At 41.1% G+C, this 27,477-nt stretch overlaps 1 protein-coding gene across 1 annotated transcript in view; it reads right to left on the bottom strand.

Annotated features, from left to right (window-relative positions):
• Positions 1-1,150: 1,150 nt before the first annotated feature.
• The window catches only part of CLYBL (citramalyl-CoA lyase), a 177,662-nt gene continuing 151,335 nt past the window's right edge, over positions 1,151-27,477 (bottom strand). Inside the window, 6 exon segments of the mRNA XM_059834314.1 lie at positions 1,151-1,434; positions 1,436-1,519; positions 17,030-17,154; positions 22,296-22,463; positions 23,854-23,947; positions 25,732-25,833. Coding sequence (XP_059690297.1) covers positions 1,387-1,434; positions 1,436-1,519; positions 17,030-17,154; positions 22,296-22,463; positions 23,854-23,947; positions 25,732-25,833 — 621 coding nt within the window. The 3' untranslated portion in view covers positions 1,151-1,386.

Here is a 27,477-nt window from a genome sequence, read left to right as displayed (position 1 = left end):
GTGTCCCCGCCGTTCCCGGGGGGGCCGCGGCGAGGCGCTCCCGCCGCCCCCGCGCTCCCTTTCCTCGCTGCTTCCACGCGGGTTGGTCGGTGGGTGTCCCCCCCCCCCCCCCTTTCCTCTCCCCTTAATTAAACCAAAAATAACCCAAAATGTTTAAAATCCCTGCTCGGAGACGGAGAGGAAACATACTAAGCGAGCAGATGGGAGGAATACGCCACTGTGACTCCATACGTAAAATGGCCATGGAGGCGGTGAAAAATGAAACTAAAAAACAACTGTTTTCTATTTACAAATTTAAATAAACAGAACAGCCTTCCCCGCGGTGTTTGTCTAAGTGCAGCAGCATTGCTGCTGTGTAGGTCATGAAAAGGTTGGTGCATAGTTTAAAACTTCCCATTCTGTTAATTTCTTAAAGAACAGTCGTTCATAGTCTGAGCACAAAAGCTCATGATTTAATGAGGAACAGAAACAAAATCTCTGATTGTTGGTGTTTCAAACTTCATTGGAGTCCTCTGGCAACCACAAGTTGATCCTCTGCAGCTTCAATACCCTTTAGCCCTCCATATAAGAGTACATGCTGAATAGAGGACAATGCCTGGTTGTTATGTTTATTTACCCTTACTACAAGCTGGGTTAACCTCTTCAAAACAGCTTTACTAAGCCCGTTAACCACACGGCCCACATGACCTGTAGCCGTATCCCTAATGTGATGTAAATCTGACTCGAGACCATATGCACAAGTTCTGCTGCATTGTGTCCCCGAAAACTACAAGTTTATTGCCGTCCAACCCTGCCCAGGCTGGATGCTTCCAGGAGGAAACGCTCTGAATAGCGACCGCTTAAAAAAAGAGAGGGAAGTCAAGAGTCCCGCATTGTTGGAGCAATATTTTTTAATGGCCGTTGCACATTTACAGAAGCGGGGCAGGGGTGGGGTGGGGGGAGAATACGAAGCCTGCACAGGGTAATGATTTTCATTGCAATTATTTCAACCGGTGTGTTATTATTCGAGGCTTTTCTGATGGGGCTTCTGCACCGGGGCGGGAAGAAGCATAGATACAAATAGAAGTGATTGACCCGGTTTTCATCTGCTCTTTTAACAGAGCTCACAGTTTAAGTTTTGCCTTTCTCCTTCAGCGAAGTCATAATCTCGCATTCGTAGTAATTATCGTGATGTCACACAGTCGGTGATGTAACTTCGTTGCAGGCTATGAGTAGTACATGGGCCGCGCAGGAGTGAGCAGTGGTTGGAGTCGAACATAGTTTTAGTAATTAGCAATTCTGGCAAGCAAATTATGACAGATCTGCAAAATGGAAATGAATTTCTGCTTAAGCTTGACGTCCTTAATTTTTATTCCCCCCAAGTATTATAGTCATCTTTTAAAACAGCTACTGGGGCCCCATGGCGAGAGCTTCATTTACCAGCTCATTTTTTCTTGATGGCTGTGGCAAGCGTAACAATGTTCTGTGCCTGCTTCAGTAATGGCATGTCGATCATGCTCCCGTGGAAAGTAAACGCTCCCTGGAAAAGAGAGAATATAAACTTCCTGAGAGGACCTCTGGAAATCATAGTTTCCTCATCTTTTTCTTTGAAAACACATCCATTTGACAAGAAACATCAGCTCCCACAGGAATCCTGAAGGAGTTTTAGGAGTCAAACTAACCGAAGTGGGGCAAATGCATTTAAAGAAATGCGGTGGGCGCCGAGTGCTCTAAAGAGGAGGCAAAAAGAGAGAGAAAAGTGAAGCCCAGTGCGCGGCCTGCCTGTTTCAGCCTCTCTAGCTGGGAAATATTGAGGGCCAAGAGCAGCGAGGCCGTGCGTGCCAGCCGGGGGGGCTGGCAGACACTGCGCCGGGGGGACAGCTCGGCTCCCCGCGTCCAGCATCACCCTCCAGCGCCCGGGCTGTGCCGCGGGGCCGGCGCGAAACTGTCTGCCGACGGAGGGCAAAGCCAGAAGCGTTACCTCCGTCAGGAAACAGCGACAGGCGTTTGGGGGGTGGAGGGAAGTTTTCCTGACTTGGGGGGTGTTGAGCTTGTGCTGCTGCACCTCTCCATCAGGTCGCGGGTGCTAAAGATAGGCTGAGCCTGTGCTTAGAGACAGGGGCTGGGATGAAAGCTGAAAAACCAAGTGGCTGGCGCGATAATATCGCCCAGATCTGCTCTGGAGCCAAGGTAAAGCCCGCCTGAGCACGGCATATAGGGAATTTCCCCGAGTGGATGCAGAACCAGGCAGTGTGCCTCAGCGGTGGCGATCTGAGAGCCTGGGCAGGTTTCAGAAGTGACTTTGTATGTCTAGGGATTTTGTGGTGGTACCATGGTGACAAATTTAAAATAATTAACTATGAATCGTAGTTAAATCTTAAACAGAAGACACATGTTCTAAATAGGGCCAACCCGGAGTTGTTCCTTTGGATGCTTTAATCCACACGTGTGTTGCTGAGGTAGGATATTGAAGATAAAACACTGTGCATCAAGACATGCCAAAGTTCAGTAAACAAACAAACAAAAAATCTTATTTGCAATTCTGACGGTACTTTGACACATTCTTGAATAAAACAAATACAAAGATGCAATCCCTTCCCTGAAGAATTCAGAATTGAAGGTCTGGCCCCAGCGTTGCGTAGGGCGTCTCTGTGAAGCGCTGCGCACCCTTTTAATGTTCTGCTGCAATCGATACAGGATCACAGGCGGGTCTTAGATTTGACAGCGAGCGAGGCTAGCCAAGAACAGGGTAAGAACGATAGTGGCATCTGTGGCTGTGCATGTGTAGGGAGAGAAATGCAGAGGAGAGCAAGCCGTTTATTGTTTTCTGGTTTTCATTTAAGACTCGATAATCATTAAACAGAGGACTCCAATAAGTAAAGTGAAAATATAACCCATTTACAAAAATGTTTAGGAAATGTGTTGCTCCAGTGACATATCTAGCTTGACTGAAGCACTATTAATTAAATACTAAATCACATTCTAGAACAGTTAAGACAAAAATCCACCTTAAACAGTAATTTAATACAAATCAATATTGTTGCATGTAAGAACAGGCTGTATTAAACCCATTAAAAACCTAGTAGTTAAAACTATTATTTTATTTTAAGTAGGATTTCCTACTAGAGCTTGCAATATTTTAGGTGGGTTTGGAGAGTAACGGAACTGATAGATACTCAATGGTAGATGCTTCAAATAAAATTTCTTGTTTACAGAGCAATCAATCAACCCTACATCACCCCAAGAACAATAACTTTAATATTATTATTGCTATTATTATTAATAATAATAATACACCAGTTTTTATCTTAGCTACATCTCAATCGTTTTCACTTATACTTTTAAGCCTTTACAGAAAATGCAGCCTCAAACTACTCCATTTATTAACTGTTGTGAAAATAAAATGGGAACTTAGGAAATATTTTATGACATAGGACTTCTTCAGGGTAATTCAGGTCTACACAGTGATCTCAAACTGCAAGATACATTTTTTTTCTCTGTAAGAAAAACATGTTTTAATTGTGCCTATTTTTCTATAGGCATTCAGTCAAATAATAGCTATTGCTTAAAAGAGAAATTTGCATGTGGGATGATAGTGATAAGTAGAGATACGTCAAGGTCTGGAATCACCCTTCCCAGTTCTGTGAAATGGCTGACTTAGGAGCACAGTTATCCTAAGTACCTGCAACAGTTTGCAGGAAGAGATGGGTGCCTTGCAAAGGCAATTCTGATCTCTGGTGGTCCGAACCATGATCGGGAGGGTCTTGCCCCTTCCACTGACTGTACACAGGATGCTCTGAAGTCAGGTACCTCTCGCAGGAGCATGATGCATCTGGGTCAGAACGTCTTTTCTGAAAGCAGGAGTTAATTAAACAGCATGCCTGTCCTCTCTTCATTAAAATAACATGTTTAGAAAGGAAACCAGGATAACAGTGTGCGTGTGGACACATGAACGCTGAACCACTTGAGATCTGCCGTACATTCTCTTCTTGTCAGTGTGCAGCTGTGGTTTAGGTTGCTAGGAATTTGAATTCTTGAAGGAAAAAAATGCCAGGAGTAACACGAAGAAGTTGGCTTCTCTGCCTGTTCACTCTGAGGCTTATTTTCTCCCTGCTAATTTGCAGTGTTGAGCTAAAGTCCAGAAAAAGAAACCGATTTTAATGCCATTGAATATATTCTATTCACTGCCTCTCTTTCCACCCACAGGTTTCAACAGATAGGAAATACCAGTAATTATAGCTTTGTCCCCATGCTCTCTTTTCCATTTCTGCTAGATGAAATTTGCCTTTAGCATTCTTTTGGTTTTCTCTTGCACGAATATTAAGAAAACAAGAGTTTCTATAAACACCGTTTGCTTTGATAGCGTTAATCTGGGGATTAATTTAGTCATAGATCTAAATTTTCTTTTTGGCTAACTTTCTCAACAATCTCATGCTTCCAGCCTGTACTTAGACTTCCAGTAGTTCAACTGTAGGACCAAGGGTCTGTTCTTAAGGAAGCTTGCCGCGTGAATGGGAGCGACAGCGGGTGCGTGATGCGAGGCTGGGGTTTGCATCCGTCACGTTGGGTGCCTGTGGTTCTCGCTCGCCACGTGGCCGTACACATCATTCAGTGGGAGCCTTTTCAGAAAGCTGCAAAAGGATCCTGCCATCAGACATGTCAGACCTGCCCTGGGAAGAGGCAGGCCCTCCAGGTAAAGGCTGACGGAGGAGCTGGGAGAAGGAGCGGCCGGGAGGCAGAGCCGCAGCCGGTGGGTGCAGCCTTTGGGTGACGATGCACAGGTGCCAGTAACTCGGGTGGGATGAGAAGCAGGGGAACGGAGGACAACTGCGGCACCCACCGTACCGCCGGCTGGAAGCGCAGCCCTTCTGAGGAGCGGGTGGCTCTGTGGGCCAAAGAGACTGCCCCCGTTTCCAGCAATGCAGCACATACTGTGCTCTCCTTACCCAGTGCCATCCTTCACGCAGCAACACAGTGAACGTGCTAAGGGCAAAGCCCTGTGAGAATTAGGGTGGCTTTGGCACTCACCAGCCTGTCGGGTACGGGAGCTGTAAGAGCACTTTGGCTGGCCTCCCCTGTACAGCTGTGAAGGCAGCACAACACAGCAGAGGGGGTTGTATTTGCACAACCTTTGGCTTCCCTCAGCCTGATCACTGTATGCCCCCGGCCAGGGCAGACTATCAGGGAGAAAGCCAGGAAGAAAGGTGAACAGGCAACGCTTCCCATTTGCATCAGCATGCAGACCAGCTAAGAGTCCTTCCCAGTCGACTGACAAGCGAGGAAAGATTCAAAGGTGTTTCTTTCCGGATAGCTCTGTGAGAGCAGAGCAACAAGAAGGCGGCAGACCCATCTAGCTCCTCTTCTCTCCGCCTGGTCTTTGGAGTGTCCCACAGAGCCCACCAAGTCATCATTTCCCTATCTCCATCTCTTGTATCAGGCCACCTTCTCCAGGCTGAACGATGTGGGACCAGTGCCGTGTAATTTGCTGCGTCCTCCAGGAACCATGTAGTATTTGAATGCAATAAATTCACAGTGAGATTTAATGCTCTGTTGAAACAGTAGTAACATCTTTAAAAACGTAACAGCTATTTATGCAAGATGCAGGCCATGCTGAGTAAGGCCCTAACAGCTCTACTTTGAATTTCAGTATGTCCTAAAGTGCTTTGAGAATGGAAAGAGGGCTTTTGGCAAATACAGAAATCAGCTGGAAGGGAATCAAAATTATAGAAAGCTGCTAGTTTTTTTCAGAAGGAAGCAGCAAAAAATGGTAGTCTTGGAAAAAGGAGAATTGAGCAGGGTTAGCCGCAAGTGATATAGAGATCCAGCCTACAACCAAGGGAAGCAATAAGGCAGAGTTGACAAAGAACAGTCATTTTCACAGGTCAGGAGCTGAAGATACGGGCTTATGAAAAAAGGGGGCAAATCAAGTTAAGCATTAGGAATATCTAATGCCGTAAGTTTCCAGGTGACTGTGGAGAGACCGAAGAGACTCAGAACCAAACTTTATAAGGCATCAGTTTGGCAAAGCTTATGCTTGTACCTTATGAACCTCCTTTTGCATAAACATAGCCACTACCAAACCCAACTCAGATCTAACAAAGTTCAACATACAATTGAGGGCTCTTCTTTGACAACTTAGAAGAAAACTCTGGCCATGTGTTGCCATGGATCTTGGACGTGGCTCTTGTCATATCTGTACATCATCCTTAAAGATTTCCTTTACCTGTAAAAAATGACATGTGTCCAGTAGCAGAAAGAATTTCAGCATTGGTCTGTTATTTGCCACGGCCAGAAGACGAACACATTAATGCAGTCATTCCTGGAACATGAAGACCTCCTCTTTTTGTGTGTGTCTATACGTGGCAGCATCTCAGAACATTTGCTCTGCGAAATTTTTGGGACTAAGAGCTTGGCAAATCTTTACGACCATCTCATAAACAGAGTATATTTTTTTATGGCAAGAAGCATTTTACTTTTCTAGAAGGTAAATGGAAGGGATTCAGAGTCAATGATTTCTGTATCAGCTGGGGATCAATATGTTCTGGGGGAACCAGGAAAGGGGAAGAAACGATACAGCCAACTCTCTTGCTAGCGTTCATCGTGGGTGGTAGAATTGTGTTGACTTTGACTACAACAGGGAGTGGACAGGATCACAAGTGAGGTACCTTTCACGTTTTTCCAGAAGATCAGGGAAAGTAAAGCTTCATACTTCTTCATTTCTCCTGGAACCTTTTTATATAATATGCAATGCTACATGGGGTTTTACTCCCACCATCTTTTGTTTCCTGATGTACCACTGGGTTGACAAGAGAAACAAGCTGGCTAAAACTATTATGACACAGAACACTTAAGGCACCTCGTAGTTATGTGACATGCTTCTCTCTGAGCTGTGGCTTGGATTAAAGTACATGAGTTAATTAAAGTAAAGTAATAATTGTTCTGGGACATGTGGGACAGTGATCAGACGAGCTAGTCCCCTTTGGTTGACAAGATGGAAGAATTAGAGGTACTCCTGCACCTGGGAATGCTTGTGGCTTTTTCCTCAGCATTTGCTCTGTGGTTATCTGTGCCTCTAGCCACGTCCATCCGGATGACGGCAATGAACTCACTAAGAGGGTTACTGCAGACCCTCAGTTCTTAGACCACTGGAAACTATTAATAACCTGCATCGGTACTGAATGTGAGGATCGGCTTTCCTAATGCATAGCAAGTATATAAATTTTGAAGTACCAAATAAGTCCTGTAAGTTCCAAAAAGTCTACCGGCTTCCTGATCGATTGCAGATGGGACTCCAAATGTGAGCACTGGTTGTGAGAACTCTGCCGTCTGTTTTGGGAATCACTGCTGTTGTTATTAATTACCTTGACTATTAGTAAACCTTTGCTAATAAGCCTTTGATTTGATGCCCTGTTCTACCAGATCTCATCATACATGTAGCCAACAACTCCTAACTCCCACGTGACAGTGGCCAGGCCTTTCTTAAAGATATTTATAAAGACTACATTAAGCCTGTGGCTTGTCTATAGTAGAAAAAACTCCCTCAGTTGTCTTGCATCACATGAAAGAATATAGCCAGTAGTGCTATATTAATTTGTTGTGTGTGTCAACGTATGGGCTGCCCTGGGCCACTATGTAGAGACAGCCAACTTTTTCAAAAGCGGTTTACTTTGGGGACCTAGTCAGGTGATTTAGATGGCAGGGTTAGAGGTCCTAGGGGGTCCTGCTGAGTAGGTAGGGCTTTGGCATAGGGTGGACTCTGGGTACCTGTGCCAGTGGAAGAAAAGGAAAAGCAAGCCAAGGTCGTGTTCTATGAAATTGCACTACGGACAAGAAAGCACCCACTGCTGACTTTTGAATTAAGTATAGGTCTAAGATGCATCTAATGCTTATGGAATTGCCAAAAATATCTCTGCCACTAGTTAGGTGGCTGTTGCTCAGAAGACAAGCAAACTCATGAGTGAGGGGAGGTCCTTTGATGGCTCTCTGCTGTCACAGGGTTGGAAATACTGCCCTGCTGATGATTTCTTTTCCTTCAGTTACTTTTCTTAATGGTTTAGCTAGCAATACTTTCCTTTGCAGACCAAATCCCAGCAATGAGTGTGTGGCAGTTGGGTTATCTCCTCGCCCTACTTGGCCGCCTTCTGAGAGGACGTGTGTCTAGGACTTAGGGGAAATGGGCGTAGGGGGACGAGTGAGCCAGCCACCCTTCTCTCCTCCACCCCCTTCATCATTAGGAGATGTCGTGAATCAAACAGAGCTCCCACACCACTCTGGTAATGCAGGCCAGAGGCTGTGTGTGAATACAGCCATTGTCTAAATAAGTAATTATGTAAGTGCCCTTCCAACCCCTATGACCTGTATCAGCACTCACAGGCAGATGCCAGGATAAATGGAAACGAGCAGAACGGGCGATGCCAGCTGGCCAGTGCAAACCTTGTGTACCTCCCACAAGGAGAAACGGAGAACACGTATAGACAAGCATCCTCAAGTCCACAGACACAAGAAATCTTTGATCCACAGTTACCTGAGAAACATTAATTATTTCCATGGTAATTCAGTGGCACCCAAAGGTCTAGTTACAACGTTTTGGAGACCACAAAAATACATGGAATTAAACCCACTAAAATCTGCTTGGGTCTGAGAACATTATCTCTAATGCTGCACAATGTTAAACTGCTACAAGAAAATAAGAGTGTTGTGCTCTTGAAGAAGGGCAGATTTGCTTTTCCGAGGAGGGAAGGAAACAGGTGGATGGCAAAGGGTCCCCCTAAAAAGCATGGCCTTCAGGAAGATATTTCCCCTGGGATTAAATGAAAACAGACATTCTTCAAGCGACCCCCTGCAGAGGAAATTTGGAAATCTTTGCTTTGGGGCTTAAAAAGAACGCTTGGATTTGCTAACAGGTAATGAACAAAAGAGAAGAGAGTCCTGGTCGCAGCAAATGGAGTTGGGTCTGTGCCCGGGGGAGGAGTGATTATGCTGACTACAAAGGAATGACTTTCCCTTGAAACAGAAGGTTGAAACCATATTTTTGGGGAAGTCAAGAATAGGAAATAAGCTAACAGCTGTGATGGTGCTGAATGCAGGTTTAATTAATTTTTTCTTCTGCAAGCTGTAGCCAAAGAGCCATCATGAAGAGCTGGGTCATGATCCCACCTTCTAGGGATGAACTTCCAAAGGTTAGTGAGCTGCTAGGAGGTGTTCAACGATATCTGGGTCAAATGAGCATGTTTTTCAGGCTACAACAACATAATGTCTTGCACTCCTCTCTGCTCAGGCCTGTCCTACCTCCAGATCAGGTTGACACACAACTCTTAGCCTTCTTTCAGCATCTTTGCAGTAAGTAGGAAATGCCCAAATAACTAGTGTAGTCACATATGACAAACTGAAGACCCGAAACACAGCAAGCTATACAAACAGAGCTTTTTTGGGTTACGTATTTCTGTATCCTCTCCTGTGAACCCTTTGACATTCGACCCTTTTCTGTAGCAACATTATGGGAGGAAAGACACTTACACACAAAATCTTTGGCGAAAATAAATGATCCCTAAAAAGGTTTGTCAATAATGTCTTTTTGGCAAGATGAGATGCTGAGTGGGTCTCTGTGATCTGTTGATGGAAGGGATGGATGGGAAGGGAATTCTGCAAAGTAGCCATATTTTTGATATGAAGAAAACATTAAATATCACTACCTTTTGTTTCTTTTCACCAGTGTAAAATTCCACCAGAGCAGAAGCAGTTATTTAGTTCAGAGGATAAATCAGTTTGTAACGCCAGAAGCAGGCCTGTTTGTGTGAGATAGGCTTCTACCTCTAGGAGCAGATGGAAGGACACAAAAGGTCGAGAAAGAGCGAGCAACAACAACGTGAAATAGAGATTAATTTTTACCTCAAATAACTCCCTAGCAGCAGCACAAGAACTCTGACAGAAAAAGCCCTTTCTAAAGCTGAACAGGTAGGAAGGATTTTGTGATCCCTCAAGTCCACAGTGGGACAGAAAAGATGAAGAACAGGGACCTACAAGGTCCTTTACTTCTCCGTCTGACATCGTTCCCAGTCCATGGATAAAGGTCTTGCCCTGCTGTGTGAGCTAGACAAGCTGTTTTTCGCTTCTACAGCTGCCCCAAGCTGCCTGAACCACTCGGGACAGCCATTTAGGCTGGGATGGGCCAAGGGATACCCTGCTTGGTCTGCTCCAGAAACTCCTTCAAGCCACCAAAGTCTCTACCTCTCCCTGAGCAAACAGCCTATTTAAAATCCCTAAATGAAAGTCAGATATGAGGGTTTTTATTGCTGTCTTTACATTTTCTTTCGTTTCCTTCTCATTGTGGTTGTTGCCTTCCTGCGTGCTCCTCTAGAGTAGGAAAGAATAAAATTGAAGAAACAGAAAAAAGTCCTAGAAATCAGGAATATTCTCCACTGGTTTCCATCCTCTGTCTTATAATGTATTGGGAACGGAAGAATCCTAGAGAGTACACTTGCTGCTGCCAAGCAAATCTTTATTTTATAGCACAAAAGCAGCTTCCTGGACAAACATCCTATCCAACCATGCATTTTTTTCCCCTAGTGACCATCATGGTTATTATATGGAAAAATGAAAAGTAACTAATATTAAGACTTCAGTATCCTCAGATGCCCTTAATTAAGTCATTTAGAATTAACTTGAGGTTTATAGTCATGGAAGCGATTTATTAAATATAGACTAGAAAATTTCATGTGGAAGTAAATGACTACAGGACACACAAAAGGCGTTTGATACTGAAGGCGAAGATAACTATAAAATACAACACAGGCGAGAAAAGTAAAAACAGTGAAGCTCGTTCTGTCAACAAGAATGGAATCACTGTTATTTTTGTAGTCTATATTTTTTCTAATTTCAGATTCATTTTCTGAATAGGATTGAACAGCCATTTTTTACTGCCATTCTCTATTTCAGCTGACGGAGCTTTTGCAGAGAGCGGCTCCAAGTCCCTGAAAACACCAGCTAGCACAGAGAGGAGTGAAGAGGCAGCAAAACCGCTGCTACTTAAATTAACTGAAACAATATTTTGGCTGTACAGGCTTCTGAATTCCCTCAGTCAGCCTTAAAAAGAGCCATCTGGTCAGAACATTACATCTCTGGTTAGGTCCTGCTTTGGAAATTGAAACAAGGCTCCTGAGCGCTTGTTAATGCTTTTTAAAGAGGGATTTGGGAGGTGGGTAGTTGCCTCTGTGGGCTGCTTGGTGCAGAGCAGGTTTTGGCACAACGGTGGGCAGGTGTCTGCAGTGATGTCTCCCCACTCCCTGCCCACAAAAAAGCATCCCCTGCATTGGGGGCACGCCGGCACGGCATGGCCCTTCCAAAAGCAAGGGCACTCACCCTGCCTCGCCGAGACCCTGCACGCACCTCCTTGAGGCGACAAGGACAGAGGGGTCGTGCCTTGCTGAGAAGGAACCCAGAGGGGTGCCATCCCATGCCCTCTGCAGGGCCCGCGTCCCTCCGGGACAGCAGCTGCCTCCTCCAGGAGCTACCTCCCTGTGGAAAGGCTATGGAGGGGCACAGCATCCGTCCTTCTGCTCCCGGCTTGCGGAGAAACTTCTCCCTGCGGGAAATGTCAAAGCGCCATCCGAGTCCCTCTCCCCCCACGTTTTGGACACAGGTCTTTAATGAGTGGAAGATAACAGATTAAGAGCCACTGAATGCCTGCTGGGGAGTGGGGGGGGGAGTTGGCAAGAAAATGTTTTGTATGAGTTTCTGCCCTGCTTAGGAGCTTTTGCAGCCCCACGTAGTAAAATCTGTCTCCTTCTCTCCCCACCTGGCATAACTCCCTCAGGACTGATTGCGCCAGTGTAGGAACCAGTATAGCACAAGCAATTAGCTAATACAGCCCCTTCTGCTCTATTGTAAAGGTTCAGAATTTGCCCCCAGATGGATCTTTCTGAGAGAAGCCTTCAACTGTGACACAAAACACATTTCTAAAGTCTTTTTCAAATAATAAAATTGTATGGAGAACTTTAAGTACTAATATGAGCTCTCTCGATCTCTATTTATTCATCAATTTTCACATTAAAATTTCACTTGGCTCCTTTTTAAAAAGATAAACATAACAGTGGCCCGTGCTTAAATCCCACCAGTGCTCTCCCTCTTTGCATAGAGATGCACCTGAGCCTGTACTTCTTAAGGCCAAAGCTCATAAAAGGTGGCAATTTATCACGAATCCCTGAATCCCCCATTCTGCAGCGTGAGGAATATACATTGCCTAATTAACATAAATGACAGCAAATGCCCTGCATCCTCGGAGCGAGGGCTGACAGCGCTGCAGCCCGGCGTGCGCAGAGGTACCCTGTGCTGCCGTTGTCACCCTGGGATGGGATCCAGCTTAGCTGGTAGCACCTCAAAGCTCTGCCTGCAGTCTGTCCTGGGCGAGGGGAGCAGGGAGTCGGGCTGCTTCCTCACCCCCAGCTCCGTGTAAAGCAGAGAGATAGAATGCCCTATAAAGCGCGATATAATCCCTGCAGGTTGACAGGGTCCCACACCGCCCCATGCCAGAGGGATGCTCCAGCACATCCCTCCCAGGCGGCAGCCTGAAGGAGCCTGCCACCCCTGGGGCACGGTCCTGTTCTCCCAGCACCCACGAGCTGGATTGGGATGGGATGGATCCCTCATGGCTGGGGCTGTACGCGGAGAGCCCTCTCGGGGGCTGCGGCACTGTCGGGAGAGGGAGGGCAGCGGGGAGAGACCTCCCCGGGCGGCAGTGGGAGCTGGATCTGGCCCAAGCACGAGGGCACATCGTCTCCAAGATACAGTGGCTTGGGGTAGCTTTTCCTAAACAAAGAGCATTATAAGGGAGCCACTGCTGGAAATTTCCACTCCTTTGTTGGATAGATGCTGTGTAAATAAATGCATTCCTAAGATTTTTCATAATCCTGGAAAGGTCCGTAAAAGAAACTGTATAGTTTGTCAAATCGCTGGAGTTCATATATATTATTCCTCAGCCACCGGGAACATGATATACAATGGCACAGAATATAATGCAAGAAACATATGCTAAAGGTCTTCTTAGAAGCACTCTGTGCGTTTGTATGTGGCATGTACAGATATTTCTTCTGTTTTGCCCTGTGGGATCTAAAATATTCAACCCATATTACAGCTTGGGTTTGTGAATTACTTACCTTAACGCTAAATAATCCTCACCTGACAGGTGACTTTGGCAGCACCATTTAGCTATCCCCTGGTTTAATGTGTGGGTTCTTTGAAAGCATTTATAAATTAGTACATGAGATAAATGTGTAAGCAAACTCTTACTTTACTCTTCTGCTTTTCTTCCTGTCTGAATTTTATTTAAAAACCAGATGATTTGGGAAGATCCTGTTACGATAATGATAGTGTGGCTGATGTATTTACAAGTTGAATGGCTCAAAACCGCATTTTCAATGTCTTACTTTCTTGTCATATATAAACACTAACTACATCTAGAAGATATTATATCCCTGTATCCAGTGTATTGGTAATGTAAATGCAGGAGTAAGTTACATAGTAAAGACTATTGTACCTTCATTGACAGAAGTCATATCTTTTTCTTGAAATAAGCTAGTAACTCCTTCCACTAACTCTACCCCCTTGGACTCAGTTAATCTGGCTTTGTAAGATCACTTCCCTGTTTAATGTGGTACAAATACTTCAGAAATTTAGAACAGAAACTGTCCTTTAGACTACCAGAACAATATTTATTACCCTTCTTTTTAATTTTTGAACACACTCTGACATTTATATTTAGATTTTCCCAACAGCTATGCCTGCTTTCTTTAGGATGATTTTAAAAATTATTTTGAAAATCATATCCCCTAGTAATGCAATTCTACTGGAAAAATATTGAAATGACATGGATATCATAGTTTTATTTTTAAGCACTTTTCATTTTTAGATCTCAAAGTTCTAGGCAAAAGAGAGCACTTAACAGGTAATTGTATAAAATACAAAATGTACTTTTTCAACACTTGTCTTCTAACTGTCCAAAATACAACGTTACCATTTATTTCCTAGATACGCTATTTTTCGGTCAGATTAGAAATGTAAAAAAACCCAACCCCACAACCAAAATAACCTGGAAGCCAAACCAAAACAACCCCTTAAACAGGACTATTTCCGTAAGGTAAGCCCAAATACTTTTAGCTAGCTGGTTAGCTCTCTAATTTCCTTCTGTTTGGACACTGCCACAGCATCTCCAATTCCGCGGTGCTCATCTGAGATCCTAATTTTTCCTGACCTCAGTACTCACGTTTGGGGGCTACTATGTCAAAGCATTTCAGCCTCCAGGATGAAGTAGCCTGGTTCAGCCTTCTCTCAAAGAAAGATTATTATGGCAATTGTAGCTCTCAAACTGGACTAGATTATAAAAGCTTATTACTGCATTTTAATATAAAATATTATTGACTAAGGCATCAAACTTTAAATCCAATTAATAACAAACTATGATCACAGAGACTGCAGACCAGTAACTTATCTACCACACAAACAGCCGCACAAATCCCTCACATTTATTTTTTCCAGGCTTTCAACTTTGATTAATAACATGGCAAAACCATGCAAGTCTCAACCATATTAACCACAGTATATTTTTACTCTTACTGACATGCACACTTTAATATAATAAAAGGAAAAGGAAAACAGAAGAGGTGTTTCATTAGGACATGAGGATTACTAAAACCGCTGTGTGGAGTATTTGTCAGGAGGTGGTAGGGGAAGAGTTATTACTTACATTTTAGCATGTCGCTAGGACGCAGAGCAAGAGGCTCCCTCAGTGAGATATGTTTGCTTTGGAAAAAAGATTAAGCAGTCAGACCGTCCAAGCTCTTCTTACTGACACATTTATAATACCAAATTGCAAACTCGGTTAAGAAGTTTGCAGCACTACACAGAAAACTATTTTTCCAATGTTGTTATGAAGCCCGGCAATACGGCAGTGATAAAAGATCCAGAAGTTCACATATTAACCGGCCAGTCCTTTTTTATTGATAGATGGCTACATGCAAAAATATATGAAGCATGCAACCCGTCTGGTTAATAAAATAGCTCAAACCACAAACCCTCAGCAAATCTGTTCTTGCAGCTGATTATAGAAGCTTCTAACCTATTTTAAAAGCATTTATTAAACAAAAAGAAATCCCCAAACCCCAAACAAAACACCCCTGAATGGCTGATATAAGCAAGAAACCAGCATTATGTCAGTAAAATAACAGCTTCAAAACAAAGCCAAAGACTAATGCTTGCCTAAAACAGAATTCTTCAATGCTGAACATGTTTGGCTTCATGATTGTGTGATACTGGGACTAGAGTTAAATCTAGTCCAGTCTCCTCATCGATTGTTCATATGACAGGGTTTTTCCTTAGATGAGTTTCTGACACTAAATTCAGCTGAATGAATAGTATTATACACATCATAAAGATAAACACTATTTGGCTGAGTATGGCGTTCGACTTTTTTCTTTCTGCATCTACCTGCCTACACATTTGCACCAGCAGTATGCTTATAACAATGCCTTTCGTAAGACAGCCAAGCTTTGTAAATCGGAATAATGGGCAAAACCAGTCACACATTTTCTATTTCTAAATCGTCTGCAGGAAGACAGCTACATTTCCAAATCGAGGGAACCGAACAAAGAGATACAGACATACAGCATCCCAATAGTGACCCTGAAATAACTGCTCGGGACAGCACCCAAATATCATAGTCATGGACGTATTGGAAACACCCAGGTACCACAGAGGGGATGCGATAGCAAAGAGAGAAGCAAAGAGAAGGGCAGAGCAATAGCAAATACCTTGTCACACTTTTACCCTGAGATGAAAGCATCATTTCAGCTTTGACCTTTTTAGCATTTCTAATGCACAACATCTGCAGTATCAGAAATGCAGGGGAACAGGGAAGGCACACACCCCAATCTATTTCTACCCACCAGAAAGCGAAGAAATGTACAGAAAACCTTTATACGGCACCGGAATAAGTGAGACCCTATACACAGTCTTATGTATGAACTTCACTACCGAAGAGATTTGTCTCCCACTCGAATGCCACACAAGCACACGCGAACCGTTCCCTCTCATCTGCACTCCCCGTTCTGACATCGGGACTTTGCTTTTTAACTAGCCCTGGCTTGGCTGCAACTAAGATAAACATATTTAGCTGCAACTTTTTTTCTTTCAAAAAGAGGCAAACTGGATTATAGCAAATAACCTTTAAGATAATTAACTGACAATGCCGCAACTAGCATAAAATCTTCCTTCAGGCGACCCCTAATTTAAGTATTACTGGCACAAAGTGGAGACAGATTGTGCATCACCACCGCAATATTTACATAGCAGAAACCCACAGAGCAGGAAACGTGAGACTCAATGATGCACTAAATTAGGAACAATCATATTCTAGTGTTAATTTGCTTTCTCCTCTATCCAAATTTCAGGTCCAGCAATTGGTACAAATGCACATAAAACATCCCATTTTTAATGATTAAGAACCACAATCTGCATCAGCTCTGCTCAAAAGTAAATTCGCTTACTACTAGGGATGTTTGCAGGATCAAACCCCCAAAAGTGAAACAGGTTTACCAACACAGAGATTTTTTAGAAAACCAACACTTCCTAATCTGTTTCTTTCTTTCCATAAATGATGTCTGCAGAAGCAGTCTGAGTCGTCTGCCAGGCTACCTGCTTTTTGATTGCAAATCTTTTCCTACGACAGTAGCACTGTGATTCCGTGGCATAATGGAGAAGCGGTTTTAATTCACCGATGCTGTAGATATATGCAGGTACTCAAAAGGCTGTGTAATCAAAGAATTAAAGTTAAAACGGTAGGGGAGAAAAAGATAGCCGGTGTATTTGTAAATATATTGGGAAGTGACACATTTATAATAAATATACACTCTATAGTCTATCCAGACACAGCTTTCACGAGCACTACTCTCAGTTACAGCACACTTCATTAAATAAATGCAAAAAGCCATCACCAATCTTTCTAAATCTTAAATATTATTCAAATTTGGTTTCCACTATGGCGTATTAACAAAATATTTACCTTGCCTAATCGCTGATGTTCTTCAAAAGCAGAAATCAGTTCTTGTGCCCACTTTATTTTTTCAGGGCTCGGAGAGAACTGTTCCTGGACAACAGCAATTTGGTTGGGGTGAATCACCTGCTTACCTACAAAGCAGATTAATAACACCAGAATCATGCATCGACAAACAGATGTTCAAGCAAAATGTTCCAACCACTTGAGGCTCTCATACGCCTCGCAGACTTTCTTGCTCTTTAACTAATTATTTTACTTGGTTTCTTTTATTTTTTAAACTGGACAACAGGCAGATAGGCTTTTGCCAGATTTTTTAAAGAATAAAAATATCTTGAGCTATGCTTGCATTCAACATAGTTTGAAAGAACCCACAATTCTTTGTCCTCCCTCCCCATTTCAATCCATACATCTTCTCTCAGTCACTTCAGGTGCAATTGTTTGATTGGGGCAGTCAATAACACTCAAGTGTAATGCATCTCTGAATTTAACTATATAAATAACAGCTCCAGCCACTCTTAAATAAGTTGTACTAAAATGCGTTCAGGAGATGAGATCTGAAGAAGATGGCAAGCGATTTGCAGGACTGAAAAGTTACCAGTCACCTAAGGATCATACCCTAAATTCTCAGTATTGGCTTAGCATCATAAAATCCTCAACGTGGTTTAAATTGTTGTTGTTGCAATAGTTAGCAGGTGGAGGTAGGTTGCAATATTTATTTAGTCACCGGTATATTAAACAACTACCAGCGGTGCCCTGAGGTTTTACGAAGCGCTTTTTTTTAATCCTTTCTTGTATAAACATAAGTTAAGAAAATAAAAATACATGTTGCCTTTTTTGACTAGAGATTTTCAAACGGGAATAGACAGCCACATAATCCGTTTTAATCTGTTATTGTATTTAGCTACCTTAAAACAAATACATATCTAATTTGTTTGACAGCTTTAAAAGTGTAACATTTGCCATTATTAGTTCATTTCTAGGGGAATTTCACAGACGGGTGTGATTTCTGCACTTTGGTTTCAAAGCGTTTTAATAAAGAGAGGCTACCGTAATTCCCAGTTTCCCGCGGAATAAACGACTCTCCTCCGTGCCAGATAACAAAACTAGTCAGAGGGATGAGCCTGATCCTGCAAACCTGCCATCAAGTGAGCAGCCTCCTGCACACCGAGGGTCCCACGGCTGCGCCGTCCCGCCGCCCGCTGCAGCCTCTCGCGGGAGTGAGATTTTTGCACGCAAGGAAGTTTGAAGCGTCGGGACCTAAGGAGGTTTCCTGCGCACAACGGGGTCTGCTCCCATGTTCTTAGTGACATCAAGCCAGCCGTATGTTAGCAATCAGCCCAACCCTTGGTCTAAGAAGTCTCATGCGTGACCGCAGAGATACACCTATTTTAAATGAAACTGCCACTGCAAAAAACCTGGGATTACTTTTATCAGACTGCAGTGGGTCTGAGTGAGAACCTGGAGTAGAAACAAAATCTGGGGACGCAGCAGCACAATCTACTTAATTTAATGAGCAAAGAAATAGTGATTCTTTAGTGTTGCTACGTTTCTTTGCTAAAAAGCCATAAGTAGCTCAATTTTAATTTCCTGATAAACATCCTTTAGTTTATGATCGTACGGGCATCCAAATATTCAGCTTGAAATTTCAATGTTATAACTATTTAAAAAATATTGTAAAAATAGGTAAAAGCTTAAAACTCGGTAAGAACTGTATTTTTTGAAAGAAATTACATGGAGACAAATTTTCTTAACTAATGTGTTTTACATTAGGTCTAATCAAAGGATTTTTAGTCAATTTAATCAAATATCACCATTAATAAGATTATGATGTTCCTTATTTGTAATACAACAAATTCTCCCTAGCTAAACTACTAATTCTAAAATTGAAGGGTGTACAAATAATTCCTGCAAAATCCTAAGGAGCTTAACTTTCTGGGAAAAATGTAGAATGTATTTTAAATGATATTTAAAGTCAGTCTATAATTATAACAAAAATAAAAATATTTATGTATGATTTTTTAAAGGGTAAAACATTTCTGTAAAAAGATTTGCTTTTGATAAAGATATCTGTAGCAGTAAACTATACTTTTTATCATTAAAACACTACTGAACAATTTACAGAGAATATAATCTAACTTTTGATTTATAGCACTCGGTTGATTTTCGTCACAGATTATGTATCCAAATAACTGTATAATAGACGTAATGCCATGCAGGAATGAAGCAAATATTTTAAACGGAATTGTTGTTATTGACAAGTTACTGAGAGAGTGCAAAATTGGAAGACATTAAAATTTATGACCATGAAATCCTTTTTACAGTACCACTTGATATATCGTGCTTTAAATCAATACCTGTCAAGTCTTTTAGGTAACTGTATGATGGTGTCATTTTAGTCTTCTACAAAAGACTGCAAAAAGAGAGGAAACCTATAGTGTTTCGTATTTATATCTGGCTTCTCAGCATGTAGCACAGGACTTTCTATAATGACTAAGTCAGCTGTTAAAGCTTATGGCAAGGTTTATTTAATTTTTTACATAAACATTCCTAAAACTGATGACCATTTATATAGGCAACACACTGACTTTAAGTCCACGGGTTCTGGTATCGTAAAACATCTTGCCATGTGCGTGTGTGTGTGTGTATGTGTATACCACCCAAGCCCAAATATATATATATATATATAAGTATACATAAAAAAATATACATATACCTATAAAAGATCTATTAATTTGGCTAAATTACATTTGAAAAAATTTAATTTTATGTAAACACACTCACTGAAGAAAAAACAGGCTGCTTTTAAGATAACTGGAAAAGAAAACTTGGCTACAGTAAGCAATGAGGGTCACAATAGTAACTAAATAGCTGGTAAATTCTTCGTTATATTATTTAGCTTGTTTAATCTTGAGTGAACATATTTGATTACACTAAGGCCAATTCTACCAGTCCAAATCTGAATATGGGAAATCTAAGGCCATATAACTTTGCTGAAAATTTTGGATTTGCATTAGTTTCGAGGGTGATGAATCTGGCCCTATGCATGCAAATAAGTGTATTTTCTCTGGCTAAGAGAGCAATTTGGAAGCCTCAGCCCATTTTAGTCCTGTTGATTTCAATGATTTGGATTCTTTATGAAAAAGTAGCAGGACGCGATCTGAAGTATTTAAAAATAACAAGAATTTTGTGTTTTAAATTTGTTATTAAGGTGACATTTCAGTATTTTACTCTCACATTAACAGAGGACTGTCAGCGGCAAATACAATCTGCAGACTTCTGCTTTATACAAGGTCATGGATTAAGCTACGACCTACTTGTAATTTTCTGTGACGAATATTAAATTGGAAATGTTAAAATGTTTCATTTCTATAGTTTTGGAACAAAGTATTTTTGCTTTTAGTTTTGAAAAGACATTTTGTTTTAATCAAAACAAGCAAGAAAGATTATAAAAAACATTAAATAAACTTAAAGCAAAAGAAACAAAGGAAGAAGTGAAACATTTTGCATCAACCTCAAATATTTTTTTCTTTTTTACCAAAACCACGAAAAACGCTGTACTATTTTGACTTAAACAGATTTTAAAAAATTTTTGTTTGCCACCAAATCAGAAAAGTTAGTATTGACCCATCTGTAATTATGGCTGGACTGGTTGTCAGGCGGTTTGCTGGATTTTGGAAATGTGTTGATGATAGTTGCGGAAAGGCAGGAGGCAAAGAGCAGGAGCTGTGAGTTCACCTTAATGACGTCTGTACCTGTTACAGATCTTTGCTCCTCGTACGGAAAGCAAGACACCTCTATGGCTGAGTTAGAAACTCACTTTACACCCTAAATTGCCAGACGTGATCTTTTATTTGTCTCCTACCTGGACCCTACCCTGACGTCTGACAACATCCACCGTAAAGTCAGTGGAGTCCAAACCACCATCAATGTTGTTTATGCTGAGCATTTCTAAATTTCCTAAACTGACAGCCTGAGTTAAGTATTTAAATACACATTAAGTGTTCAAAAAGAGTGCTTTCAAAGGTGCTAAGCATCTGCAACTCCATCTTCTGTCAACAGGAGGTTCAGATGCTTAAATTTTTAAAAAATCAAGCCTTTCCTTAAGCTAGGAAATATTGGTTGAGATTAGGCAGCCATCAGCAGGTGCTACCATTCAGGAGGTCTATTATCTTCCCAACTTCAATCGCAGATGAATGGAGGGTGGAAGTCCGCATGGACGTGGATAATGTAGCTGTGAGGAGCTAACCGTTTTGCCTCCGAAACAAGATCTGCTTTTGCAAACGTAGAAGCTCAGCAGACAGTAAGGCAGAGTTTGTGCTGAAGAGCACCGATAGCTATCCTTTCACTGGCACGTCGGGATCACTTAAAAGAACGCTTGTCTTCTTGGATTATTTTGCTTGGTGCTTTAAGATATCATATACCGCTAACTGTAAAAATATGGTTTGCTAGATGGCGGCACCAGGACTCATGCCCTTGGTAACAAAAAGCTAAGAGAGATACTATTACTGTACGCATATCCTGAATGACGGTCAGAGACAAATAATGTAAAATGTTCGTCCTATATGCTAGAATTCCCTAATGCATGTGCCAAATGGCTGATTTCTATTGCAAACCCCCAATTTTGGTGGCTGCACTGTCCCACCAGGGTGTCCGAGTGATCTGGTACACCAATCACAGGGTAACAGGCTGCCTTACAGGACTCTGGGGCACGGAGCCTGCTGCTCTCGCTGTCTGCCAATACCCGTAGGTGTCACCAGCACTTACTGGGAGGGGAGCCAGGAGATGAAAAACAAATCGAAGAAAATAATAAGAAAATAACTTCTCCTTAACAATTAGCACACGAGATTTGCTTCTCAACTCCTTCACCTAAGAAGTGTTTTTTTAACAACTGCTGTTTAAAAAAAAATAGGAGAAAGGGAACCACGTATTTTAAGAAGCAATTGTAGAGTGGTCATTGCACAGTACAGTATCGCCTTTCCCGTGCTCTGTGATGGGAGGAATCACTGCCCAGCCTCTACCCCAACTTTGCTTCAAAAACAGTCGCGCGCTTCATGGGATGTGGTTTTAAAAAGCAGCCGGTGACTTTTCAGGCAAAATTTCCAGCCACAGTTTTTAAGGTGCTAATAAATGTAGAAGAGCTTGGTATTACCGAGTTTTTCAGTAAATGACCTGAAATAAAGCCAAATTATTTGTCTAAGTGACAGTAAATGTAGCAATATATTTAAATTGAAGAAGCTAGGCATTATTTTGAGACGTCGGCAGAAAGCCATACCAGTGAATCCCATTGAGGCACCTTCTCTTGATTGCCTGCGGAGCCCATCTTCGTCTCGGAAATCGATGTAAACAAGGTCTATAGCTTGAAGGCCAAATGCCTTTGCTGTGACTATTATTTTTTGCCTGGCATATAGAATATCGTGAGTTTCCTTACTGCTTGTTGCACCTATGAAAATAATGAAAACAAAGAAAAGCTGACAGGAGTGTTTTAAACCTTTCTATTTTAAATATTTCCTATGTAAAAAAAAGAAAGTTCGAGATTTCGTTTAACCAATGTAGAAAACAAAATAGGAGTGCAAGGCTATATTGTCAAAATAATACTCTTATGAGGAAAATAAAAGCTGCTTTAGCAAGAAAGAAATAAATCTCTCTTTAAACACTAGCTTATAAAATTCAGATTTTGATTCCGTTCAAATCAGAAGTTGTAAGCCTGAAACCAGTGGAAGTTTTGGCTGGTAAGGACTGTGGAGTTGGGACCAACATGAAGTAATTATTTGATTATATTTTTACTGTATGTACAGTGAGAAGCAAGCAGCAAATATACAAATTGATATACTGGGTACAACTAAATGGTTAAAAAATTCACACTGAGAATAGGATTGCACTTTCCTTGGTTGTGATTCTTGTCACAACTGATGTCCTAAGCTGAATATTTAAGCTTTAGTATTTGGATGAAAAATGATGGTAGATGACTTCTGAGAAGAAGCAAAAGTATTCACGAGACTTCATGTGCTCACAGTGCACCAGATAAGCAGCATGCTCATGTGAAGGCTGGTGTGAAATTAATAATAATAATAATAACAACAACAACAATAATAATATTTTCCCTTTCCTTAGGGTCACTATTTAGGCACAGATTTATAGTTTGTAAGGAATATTTTAGTAAAGCAATGCTAATTTTTACATTAATGTACTTATTTTTAATTTCAATGTTGATAGCTCTGCACTTTTTTGTCTTTAAACTGAATCAGATTAATAAGAAGCTAAGCAGCCTCTCATAAAAGAAATTGTGAAACACTTCTTATTTTTGAGGAAGGCTAATAGTGCTTTCACATGAATACGTGGCTGTATTGACATGGGACATATTTAAAGTAAATTTATGAAAGCAAAATGTAGCAGGAGAGTATTTGTGTGTGATGTCAAAAGCCCGACTGATAATTGTCTGTAAAACAGTGATGAAGCAGACACCAGAATTTTAGGACTTTAAGTGTAGTTCTTAAAAGCATGCGCATGTTTCTTATGGATATCATATTTTAAAATAATTTCAGTGACTCAACAGGTTTTGGGGTTTTTTTCACTATTTTTTGGTACTTCATGGCAAGAAGCATGAGAAAGTGTCAGTGCCCTGTAACACACAGGGACCATGTTTTAATTTCCCAGTGATGCATTCTGCATTAAAAAAATGAAGGAGAAAAGTGAAAATGTAAAATGCAGAATCAAGTGTTGCCATTACTTTAATTATTGCTGTTGGAAAGCTAAGGGTCTATAAATCACATCGGGCTTCTCCAATGCAAATGCCATACATTAACATTTATAGTAAACAGACAGGTAACAACCTATGCTGGCACGGAAATCCTCTCCTCCAAAGACGACTGCGTCCAAATGAAAGCCAACCTGGGATCCTGTTCTCAATGCTTCTTCACAGACAGCCTTCAAATGAGAATAGACCATTAATTTCTCCAGAAATGCAGGATGCAGAGAGACTAAGAGAATATTACAGCAACTCAGTGTTACCAAAATCCTTCGGTTAAAATTGCTGCTATTAAGCAAAGTCTTTGTAGGTCCTCGACTATGCATGATGCTTTAAAATGACTCAGCAAAAGAGAAAACATTATCTTTCCCTAAGTGCCTGTATGCCTAGACTGTGTAAATACAGGACATCGTAGCTGATTCCCTACCTTCTGGTTGACATAATGCCCTGGGTATTACTGTGATCACTACTTCAGATATTTATGTAACAATATGAAACAAAACACTTGTCAAATACTGCTTAAAGGCAAACAAAAATTATTAAATTTTATTAGTTTGACATGTAATATAGCTGCATGAGTAACAGCAATAAAGATCAGCATCTCTTTTAGTAAATAAATAATATGAACGGTTTAACATGGTTGTGGATTCCTTATAGGATATAAGCATTCCATATAGGATTGCCAATTTAAAGTCTTCCGTGACATATAATTAAAAAGTAGGTAAGGAAGTTAAAAACGCAACAAGTGCTGTAGAAAAGTATTAAAATAAAAGCAAGAAAAATTTTGCTGCTGTAGCTATTCTATGAAGATGTGCATTTCCAAAATATTACTATGGGTAATTTTTAAGGCTGAGGTACACGGAGAGAGGCAGATGTAATTAAAAGCTCTACTACTGGGTGATTTTCTATGGCAGCTGGTGGGACAAGAAATTATTCTTAACCGGAGTGCTTTAAAAGGCAACTCTCCTGCCAACATCAGGAACTGCAATGTTAAAAGTTCCACTACAAAATACTGTAAGTGAAGAAAAACCTCAGCCGGTTTAAAATATGATTTAATTCTGTGTACGCACACCGGACAGGAGCGTGTCTATTTGGTTACTGCTTTATTATGTTCCCAGATACGTTAGCGTGTGTTGTAAGATAAATGGCTGTATCAACCGAGCAGGCTGGCTGCGAGGCCTGCCGGTACTTCTGGAGGTACTTCTGATGCGTGTGTCCTCAGCTGGTCCGAAACTTTTCCCTTAGAGCTCGGGAGGGGAACGCTGAATTCCTGGTGCAAGCATGAGATCTTCCGTTTCATTACCACACTGCCTTGCCTTTCTGAAAAACCTGGACTTGATAGTAAAGGTTGGGGAGTAATTTATATCAAAATGCACTTTAAAAATAAGATTTGATCTAAAATTACCCTAAAAAAGGAGCACGTTCCTCAGATATTTCCTATTTTCAAAGTTAATTATACTTCTAATCTTAGCATTAAACACCCTATCATTCGCACAGAAAAATGATAATGTGAAATTTGGTTGTAATGTTATCAGTAGAAACCATTATAAAGATGCCAATTTAGCAATAGTGAAATGATGATTAATTCTTTTTCCTAATTAAATGGTATAAAAAAGTCGAGTTCGACAGCTACTAAATAGCCAAGTGTATTGCAACACTGTGAGTACTTCAGATCTTTGGAGAAGCATGTTTCCACTCCAAGTGTATTAAAAAGATGACAGTAACGCAGAGAGGTTTTGTTATTTGGCATGGGCTATCTGGAACTGTTCTGTCACTGAAATATTCTGAATTTATGAAGGCCTTTAAAATACAAACATGAGAGTTCAACACACAAATGTTTTGGGGGACTGAAAAATATGTTTAGTATTTTTTAACCTCTCTTCCTTGATGAAATTAGGGGGAGTATTCTGCTTATCCTAGTTTGCTGAGATGGCAAAATATGAACACTTCAAGACCTGCTTACCTTAAAATTGAGCAAGCCCACTGCAGTTTCCACAAAGGGGATAAAATTCATTGGTTGTACAAGTGTTCGGCCTTTTAGGTGATGTAAGAATTTGTCTGAAAACTAAAACTAGACAGTATGAGCTATCAGAGAGAAAAAAAAAGCACAGTCTACATGTACACGTTAAATATTCACCTGGCTGTAAACAACACCCCTTCCCCACCCCAAAACCTTATAACTAAAAAAAATAAACCAGCTTTTAACAAGGCCTGCGATTCAAAACTGCAGCATTCCCATACGTTTCCACGTTTGCAGGCTGGTTTGCAAAAAAAAAAAAATCCAGGCTTAGCACCTCTCACCCTGGCTTAGTGAAATGCAAATCCGCGGCCCTGGAAAACAATGAAGTGCTGCTGTACCTGAGGTCCGGTTTTGTTTCAGGTCCAGCACTGCCATCACTGGAAGTGCTCCCCAGCCTTCTAAGTGGCATCCGTATTATTCATTACGGCACCGTTACCCTTTTGTTCAATAGGCTTTTCTTCATAATTTTTTAGCTTACCTAGGAAGGCCTTAAAAAGGAAGTTTAATTCTTTGAAGACCAAAGCTTGCCAATTTTTTCCATGAGACCAGTTCACAGCTAGCTCTGAGCTGCCAGTGGGGTAGCCCAAATTCCAAAATCTATCATCTGGAAACATACAAAAGCTCTTGCACAGATTTTTCCCCTTTCAAAAGGGAAAAAAAAAAAAAAAAAAAAAAGGGGGGGAAAGAACCCTCAGCCCTATATTGTAAATCTATTATGTCTGTCCAGATCGAGTAATTTGCACGGAGATAAACATATCGCAGGTACGGCGAAAATATGTTAGTAAATAAAGACAAAAATAACATATGCATATATTTTAAATTTAAGGAATATTTGACTATTAATGGATATCAAAGCAAAGGGAATTTTAATCATCTCTCCATTCAGTCTCAGTTGGGTAAATCATATCTAAGAGATTTGCATAAATATAAACCATCAAAGACTTTTCATCTTCAAAGGGGGTTTCAAGACCCTATAAGCTTTGTACTGTAATCATCGCAGGTCACAACCCTGCAGGAATAAGGCTGCTATGGCAACATAAAAAACTAATGCTTAAGGCTTAGCATAATATTCTGACTAATAGAAAGGAAACTCATTTTAAAAGCTGGCAGCCTATTTACCAGAAGCTGGATTAGAGGTGTTATTTCCCCTTTTAGCTTCTCCCCCCACCACCCCTCCCCAAAAGAAGGAAAATCTAATCACCCAGATCTTGAAAAAAAGCTTTCCAGCAATTTGCAGTAACTTTACAATTAGGCCAAAATAAATCACAGCTTTCTTCGATGAAGAATTCTGCCCTTCCCATCCCTGCTTTGCACCATCACCGTGGCCCTCTCGGTAACTTTTCTTTGGAGAAGAGAATTCCACCCAAAAATGTGCAAGGAGAAAAACAATAATAATCAACGCAATTCACACGTGTGAATGTACAGTATAGCAGGTACTACAGCGACAGAAAACAGTAAACTTCATCCAGGCAAATGCAGAAAATGAGGTAAGATAATGGCATCAGCACATATTCTTAAGACTCCTATCTGATTTTTATTTTTTAAGTGGAAAAAAAAAAAAGTAAAATGTTTCTATTTTAGGTGCAAGTCAAAGCAGTAGAGCTCTTATTTTAAAATTTTTTAAAAGTCACACTCCTGGGATTTTTGCTATCTTTTGTTTTGAAGGTAAATGAAAAAAAAAGCACGTTT

This window comes from Gavia stellata, chromosome 1, assembly GCF_030936135.1.
Source record: "Gavia stellata isolate bGavSte3 chromosome 1, bGavSte3.hap2, whole genome shotgun sequence".
In the NCBI taxonomy this organism is placed as follows: Eukaryota; Metazoa; Chordata; class Aves; order Gaviiformes; family Gaviidae; genus Gavia; species Gavia stellata.
The sequence above is the reverse complement of the archived record's forward strand: the minus strand, read 5'-3'. Positions and strand labels throughout refer to the sequence as shown.